Source organism: Cebus imitator, unplaced genomic scaffold, assembly GCF_001604975.1.
Source record: "Cebus imitator isolate Cc_AM_T3 unplaced genomic scaffold, Cebus_imitator-1.0 Scaffold145, whole genome shotgun sequence".
Lineage (NCBI taxonomy): Eukaryota > Metazoa > Chordata > Mammalia > Primates > Cebidae > Cebus > Cebus imitator.
Window position 1 is genome coordinate 1,075,957 of NW_016107460.1, and position 8,534 is coordinate 1,084,490.

The window sequence follows — 8,534 nt, forward strand, 5'->3', positions numbered from 1 at the left end:
CTCCCACTTCAGCCTTTGAAGTAGCTGAGACTATAGGCACTTGCTACCACACCTGGATAATTTTTTTTTTTTTTGGTAGAGTCAGGAATTTCACCGTGTTGCCCAGTCTTGTCTAACTGGACTTAAGCAATTCTCCTGCCTCAGCCTCCCAAAGTGCTGGGATTATAGGTGTGGGCCACAGCACCTGGCCTCTTGGCTTTTTGTGAGCCGCCTGAACATTTTTCACAATTGCATCTTGTTTTACTTATATATTTAAATATATAATTTGTAGAATGTTCTTGATGGTTGCCATTATTTATGAAAATATTCATTAGCAGCCAGGCATGGTGGCTTATGCCTGTAATCCCAGCACTTTGGGAGACCGAGGCAGGTGGATCACCTGAAATCAGGAGTTCGAGACCAGCCTGACCAACATGGTGAAACCACATCTCTGCTAAAATCCAAAAATTATCTGGGTGTGATGGCAAGCGCCTGTAATCCCAGCTACTCAAGAGGCTGAGCTGCCGTGCTTGGCCTTGCTGCCACATTTTTAACACTTATAGCATGCCAGGCATTGTAAATGAAATTTTTTGCTCTTGTCGCTTAGGCTGGAATGCAATGGTGCAGTCTTGGCTCCCTGCAATCTCCACCTCCCAGGTCCAGGGAATTCTCCTGCCTCAGCCTCCTGAAAAAATTGGTGGGCAAACCTCGGTCTAACTCTGGGCCAGGCAAGGTGGCTCATGCCTGTAATCCCAGAACTTTGGAAGGCTGGGACAGGCAGATCACTTGAAGTCAGGAGTTTAAGACCAGCCTGGCCTCTACTAAAAATACAAAAATTAGCCAAGCATGGTGGCACATGCCTGTAGTCCCAGCTACTTGGGAAGCTGATGCAGGAGAATCGCATGAACCCGGGAGGCAGAGGTTGCAGTGGGCTGAGATCATGCCATTGCATTCCAACCTGGGTGACGGAGCAATACTCCATCTCAAAAAAAAGAAAAAAAAAAAAAACAAAAAAAAAACCCCGTAGGTTTAACTCTAAAGGATATGCCTTAAAATGTAATATGTTACTTCATTAATATTATTTTTGTGATGTAGATTTTGTATTTAAATTATAATTTAATGTATTTTGTCTCATTTCCTAGGTTTTGATGATGATGGTTCAGAATTTCATGAACATATATTTCTGGAGAAACACCTGGAGGGCTTTCCAAAACAAGGACCAATTCGCCATTTCATGGAGCTGGTGACTTGTGGCCTTTCCAAAAACCCGTATCTTAGTGTTAAACAGAAGGTTGAGCACATAGAGTGGTTTAGAAATTACTTTAATGAAAAACAGGACATTCTAAAAGAAAGTAACGTACAATTCAATTAAGACCATGGAAATTTTATTTCAAACAATTAGAGATGGATATTACAACTAAATAAAATAATTTTACTAGTTTGTATATGTTACGTAGATTATTACATTTGATTTGGCTGGTATAAGTGTTACATTGTTTTAAAAAATATGGCAACTGAAAAATATTCTTGCATGGGGAAAAATCAGTATTCACATGTAATTATTACATATAATTACATATTATAGAGAATATATATTATAGAGAATATATATTGTTTTATATATATTCTCTATATGTTCTCCAAAATATATATACATTCTCTATAACATGTAATTATATAACATTTTTCATATTCATATTAAACAAGTATATGAATATATACATAATTGTGTGTATGTATTATATATTTATGTATGTAGTTACATAATTTGTGTACAATTAATCCTGTTCCTGGGAAGCATACCCCCGAAAAAATCCTTGCAGTTAAGGGCTGGGAAGCAAAGTACAGAACAAAACAGTACAAATCAGGGGAGAATGTGCCCAACACCCAGAGAACTGATAATAAATTGTGGTTTATCCATGCAATGGAACACTATATGGAAGTAAAAATGATTAAAATAGAGCTATACACATCATCATAGATGAATTTCAGAAACAATGCTGAGTGAAAAAGCAAGTTGCAGCAGAATGCATGCAATATAATAGTATTTTACAAAATTCAAAAGCCAAATTTTGAATATACTTTCTTAGCTATAAATGTGATAAACTATAAAGAAATGCACAGGAATGATCAACATAACATGGTGATTGAGGAGGGACACAGGGACCTTGACAGTACTATCATTCTGTTCCTCAAGTTGGATGGCAGGATCACAGGTGGTCATTTCATCATGCTTTTGTGTATACTCATTATATGATGAATATATTATCATTATATTACAATATATGTTATTAATATACATTATATACATATTTTGTGTGTAGCAGTGTTTCATAATATTTTAAGGAATGAATGGAAATGGGCATGTAATGAAGATACGCAGTGCTTAGCCATCAGGTGAGTCTCAGAATTATCAGATTCCAAGATAATTCCTATACAAAAACAAGCAAACAAAGGGCATGTGATCTAGAATGAAAAGACCATCCGTATTTGATTTGAGATGATTAAATAGGAAATCCTGCTTTTAAGGATGGCATTTGTTATATGCTTGGAAGTGTTTTGAAGCAGAAATTGGTTGTGAATAAATCTTCTCCTTATTAATAAAATATAAGCTTGTTTTTAATGTCAGATTATCCCTGCCGAGAAATTAAAATTTGGAGGTAGGCCAGGCATGGTGGCTCACGTCTGTAATTGCAGCACTTTGGGAGGCCAAAGCAGGCAGATCACTTGAGGCCAGGAGTTTGAGACCAGCCTGGCCAACATAGTGAAACGCCATCTCTACTAAAAACACAAAAATTAGCCAGGCATGATGGCAGCCACCTGTAGTCCCAGCTACTTAGGAGGCTGAGGAAGGAGAATCACTTGAACCCCGTAGGTGGAGGTTGCAGTAAGCTGAGATCTTACCATTGCACTCCAGCCTGGGTGACAGAGCGAGACTCTGTCTCAAGAAAGAAAGAAATAAAAAAATAAAGGAAGAAAGGAAGGAAGGGAAGGGAAGGGGAGGAGAGGGGAGAGGGGAGAGGAGAGAGGGGAGAGGGGAGAAGAGGAAAGAAAGAGAGAGAGAGAGAGAAAGAAAAGGAAAGAAAGAAAGAAAGAAAGAAAGAAAGAAAGAAAGAAAGAAAGAAAGAAAAAGAAAGCAAGCAAACAAGCAAAGAAAGAAAGGAAAAGAAAAGAGAAAAGAAAAAAAAAAGAAAGAAAGAAAAGGAAAGAAAGAAAGAAGGCTGGGCCTGGTGGCTCACACCTGTAATCCTAGCACTTGGGAGGCTGAGGCAGGTGGATTGCCTCAGCTCAGGAGTTCGAGACGGGTGAAGCCCCATCTCTACTAAAATACAAACAACTAACTGGGCGTAGTGGCCTGTGCCTGTAGTCCCAGCTACTCAGGACGCTGAGGCAGGAGAATTGCTGGAACCCGAGAGGCGGATGTTGCAGTGAGCTGGGATTGCACCACTGCACTCCAGCCTGGGCGAAGAGTAAGACTCTTGTCTCTTAAAAAAATAATAAATAACTAATTAATTAAATTAAAATTAAAATCCTGGCTGGGCGCAATGGCTCATGCCTGTAATTCCAGCACTTTGAGAGGCCAAGGCGAGATCAGGAGTTCGAGACCAGCTTGGCCAACATGGTAAAACCCCGTCTCTACTAAAAATACAAAAATTATCTGGGCGTGAGGGCAGGCACCTGTAGTCCCAGCTACTCGGGAGGTTGAGGCAGGAGAGCCCGATAGGTAGAGGTTGCAGTGAGCTGAGATTGCACCGTTGCACTCCCAACAATTAATTAATTAATTAATTAAATAATTAAAATTAAAATCCTGGCCGGGCACGATGGCTTATGCCTGTAATCCCAGCACCTTGGGAAGCCAAGTTGAGGCCAGGAGTTCAAGACCAGCCTGGCCAACATCGCAAAACCCCGTCTCTACTAAAAATAGAAAAATTAGCTGGGCACAGTGGCAGGCAGCTGTAATCACAGCTACCCTGGAGGCTGAGGCAGGAGAATCGCTTGAACCCAGAAGGCAGGGGTTGTACTGAGCTGCCTGGGTGACAGAGCAAGACTCCATCAAAAAAAAAAAAAATCCTGGAGGTAGTATTACTTATAACCTCGATCACTTATTAATTAACAGAAATTTAATCCTTGATTTTATAATATCTTTCTGTAGAGTTTTGTTTTGGTTTTGCTTTGTTTTCAGAAAAGACAGGTGCATTTACCCTCGTAGGGATGACCATTGGTATTTTAACAGATAAGACATTTGCTGAGAATTCCTTAAATTTTTCTAATTTTTCACTAGCCAGTGATAACATTGTCCCTTTTTTGCAGGTAGCTTTGAAAGATGGTGATACCTCCACAGTTGGGACCTTGTTGTTAAAAGCATCCTTTGACCATTTACACATGTGGTTCTAAAGAATGTATTATCTTTAGATTCTTGGTTCTAAAGAATGTATTATCTTTTTTTCTTTTTAGAAGGAGTCTCACTCTGTCACCCAGGCTAGAGTGCAGTCTGCAGTCTCAACTCACTGCAACCTTCAGCTCCCAGGTTTGAGCAATTCCCCTGCCTCAGCCTCCCAAGTAGCTGGGATTACAGGCACTTACCACCATGCCCGGCTAATTTCTGTTATTTTTAGTAGAGACAGTGTTTCACCATGTTGGCCAGGCTGGTCTCAAACTCCTGACCTCAAGTGATAACCCCCGTCTTGGCCTCCCAAAGTCCCTTGAGATTGCAGGCATGAGCCACCTCGCCTGGCAAGAATGTATTATCTTAAGACTCTTGTCTCATTACTGTTGTTAAAATTGCTCTAAAACTTGCCTAAGTAATTAGCTTTAAATTATGTAAATACAGACAACAAAACTCTCTTAATCCTAAAGGTGTTTTTAAAATTCAGGGATTTATGCATATATGCAAATTGGCTACAAATTGGGAAGATTTCATTCTAAGTAGCCAAATCTTAAGGTGCTGAAGCCAACCTGCTTTATAAGATATATTAATGCAAGGACTAAGCAGTTTCTGAAAACAGACGGATTTACTATGCTTCTTAATATTTTCTCAAACTAGAATATGAGCGATGGTGGCAGAGGGAGGAAGTAGCTCATACTTGGAAGAACAAACAGTTGCTGGAATATGCTTGTGGTTTAGACCTTCTTTCAAAAACCCAGTTAGCTGCAAAAGAAAGAAGGACTAATATTCTCCATGATTCCAGTAACGTCTTTATGAAAATGCTCCTTTTGAATGTAGTACAGAAAGTTAGAAAACACTTAGGCATGGTATCTGGCATAGTGCCCCCAAGGGAGTGTTTCATATACAGACAGTCTGGGACTTATGCTTCGACTTAACATTTTTCAACTTTATGATGGTTCCAAAGGCAATGCACATTCAGTAGAAACCATACTTCAAGTCCCGATACAACTATTCCGTTTTTCATGTTCAGGATGTTGTTCCCATAAATTATATGAGCTATTCAACACTTTATAATAAAACAGGATTTGTGTTAGATGATTTTGCCCAACTGCATGCTAATGTAAGTGTTCTGCGTATGTTTAAGGTAGGCTCGGCTAAGCTCTGATGTTCAGTAGGTTAGGTATTAAAGGCACTTGACTTATGATATTTTCTCTTCCCAATAAACCCATCGTAAGTCAAGAAGCACTTGTGTCTGATAGAGGTCTACCTTCACCAGTTTAAACTGACAAATTTAATGTTCTTGTCTTGCTTTTAAATTAGAGAGCAACAGCAGATCTGAAATAAATACTGCAGTTAGCTTTGCGTTCTTCACTATTTATTGAACAACTCAGAGGGCAAGGAAGCAAAGAGAAATGCTCTGAGTGTGTCTTTGCTTGCCAGCTCCTGAATTGTTAGCAATTCTACACCGCTCCAAGGCAGGGAAGTGGGGCAAGTGGGGCAAGATGGTTTACATCTCGAATGGACAAGTGTTGGACAGCCAGAGTCAGTCTCCATGGAGATTATCTTTGATAACAGATTTCTTCTGGGGAATAGGTTAGTTTTTGGTTTTGTTTTTCAGCAAGATGTGAAAACAGAAGAAGCTATGGAAACTCGCCTGATTCCAGGTAGGATGATGGTAGAGGGCCACCAGGAAACCTTCCCCAAAGAATGGGTAGAATCGGTCATCTTTGTGGCCCCAGTCCTCCTCCAATGGCTAGTGAATGAAGAAGGCAAATGTCTACTCTAAGAAGCAGACAACTGGACATGCGCATTCATAGCAGAAGGAAACCATCAAGAAGTCAAGGGCTGACCATGCTGGAGCAATAGATGAATGTGTATGTCTAAATAAGGACTACTGTGTCCTCACAGATGAATGAGGTCATGCTGGGAATTCCCTCTGCAGGAAACTGGCTGACTGACATACAGTTCCATAAAGCACACATGTTTGTCTCATTACCTTTTTTGTACAGTTTGTTAAAGTATTAATATAGTTTTGATAAGAAAATATTTTTAGGTTGCAAAAAAAAAAACAATTGTGGCCGGATGTGGTAGCTCACGCCTATAATCCCAGCACATTGGGAGGCTGAGGCGGGCGGATCACGAGGTCAGGAAATCAAGACCATCCTAGCCAACACGGTGAAACCCCATCTCTACTAAAAATACAAAAATTAGCTGAGCATGGTGGCATGCGCCTGTAGTCCCAGCCACTCGGGAGGCTGAGGCAGGACTATCGCTTGAACTGGGAGGCAGAGGTTACAGTGAACCAAGATTGTGCCATTGCACTCCAGCCTGGGTGACAGAGCGAGATCCTGTCTCAAAAAAACAAAAAACAAACAATTTGACAGTAGCCTTCCTGTATTTTTCTCTGCTTTTTTCTGTTCTCTTCTCTGCTTTGGAGTCAGAAACTTCAGTTCAAATCCCTGACATGCCAACATAACAATCTTTGAGCCTGTTTCCTGCTTCGTAAATGATGGGTGTAATTTTCATCTCACAGGATTTGTAAGTGTTAGAATTAAATGAGGTAATGTAGTAATACATACTACATGCTTCAAAAATAATATCCGTCTCTTTCCACATGCTTGTCAGAACTCCAGTGCCACAACGGACACAGAGTGAGCCATATTCGTCACTGTTCAGTATCAATTTGGGAGTGGCAGCTATTTTCAAATATAGTCAACATTACCTTCCATCAGTGAAATAGAATACTTAATCTTTATTATTTATTTCTCTCATTTTCTAATATATTTAAAGTCATTTTATCACTATTTTAAAAATCAATTTTGTGAACTGTTGGTTTTGCATGGAGGAAGATGGAATTGGTCAAACATTGAAATGGGATGACTGGTTCTCTCATTTCTCTGTATTCAGTCCTACACCTAACAGTTTCAAACTCTATCCTAGGAAGGCAGGACTCTGGGTATGTCCAAATCAGTAGATGTCCTTAATGAGTTTTCTCTGTCGTGTGCTGTAATATCTTTTTGGGTGTTCCAGAAAACTGAATAAAAGTAAATCTCTCCATATTAACTCAGTGATAATGGCTAACATCTGTGTGGTACTTTGCATATAAAGTGTTTTCACATGTATCTCTTACTCATTAACTTGTTAAGCATTTACTGAGCTCTGCTACGTGCTATGCCTCTATGAGACACCAGAGTATAGTATACTGAAGTACTCCTTGACCTTGAGGTGTCATCATAAATGTGACTTCCCAAGAAAGCCCTGTCCTGCTTTGTTAAGTCACTCCGTCCTTGTTATTGTCTAATACCACACCCTGTCTCCTTTACAATATTTTCTGTGCTGATCTCTTTAAGGATGGGGTTGTATCAGTTTCCTTCACTTCTGTGAGGTCCTGAATGTAAGGTACCTTTACAAAAGGGCTTTTTTGTAAGGGTACCTTACATTACAAAATAGGCACTATTGTAGCTATTGCTAGGCCCAAAATAGGCACTCAGTAAAACCAGTTGAGTGAGTAGAAGAATGGATGAGGGCAACATGCTCAAAGGAAAGAGACAGGCCAAGTCAGGCCATTACTACACAATGTGGTGGGTACCAAGGCAGAGAGGTGGGTTGAGGGAATTACGTTAGTCTGTTTTGAGCTGCTATAACAGAATACCACAGACTGGGTAATGTATTAAAAAAACAGGAATTTGTTTCCTCACAGGTCTGGAAGTCAGGAAGTCCAAGATGAAGGCACTGGCAGAGGGTCTGGTCTCTCTGCTTCCAAGATGGCGCCTTGACTGTTGCATCCTTGCCGTGTCCTCACATAACAGAAGGCAGGACAAAAAGGGACAAACTCCCATTGTCAAGCCCTTTTGTAAAGGTACCTAATCCCATTCACAAGACAGGAGCGCTTGTGGCCTGATCACTTCTTAAAGGCCCCACCTCTTAATACCATCCATCACATTAGCAGCACCTATGTTTTGGAGGAGATACATTCAATCCATAGCAGGTATAAAAGGCAAGCATTTAATCACATTATATGTCAGTTGATAATTTTTCCTTCCCTGCAGTAGACCTGTCTATGAGTGGCTGGGAGACCTGTTTAATTCTAGGGTAGAGAATTAAGACGGCCATCTGCCTGCAAGTAGAAATAAGCGGCATTCACCCAAATCAGCTTAGTTCATAAAAG

The 8,534-nt window shown here is 40.2% G+C and overlaps 1 protein-coding gene and 1 pseudogene across 1 annotated transcript in view; both read left to right on the forward strand.

Annotated features, from left to right (window-relative positions):
- Positions 1-1,424, forward strand: part of MRPS31 (mitochondrial ribosomal protein S31) — a 39,566-nt gene extending 38,142 nt beyond the window's left edge. Inside the window, exon 7 of the mRNA XM_017542479.2 lies at positions 1,122-1,424. Coding sequence (XP_017397968.1) covers positions 1,122-1,351 — 230 coding nt within the window. The 3' untranslated portion in view covers positions 1,352-1,424. The remainder of the gene's footprint in view (positions 1-1,121) is intronic.
- Positions 1,425-1,654: 230 nt separating this feature from the next.
- On the forward strand, positions 1,655-6,474 carry LOC108313886 (annotated as a pseudogene).
- Positions 6,475-8,534: the final 2,060 nt, after the last annotated feature.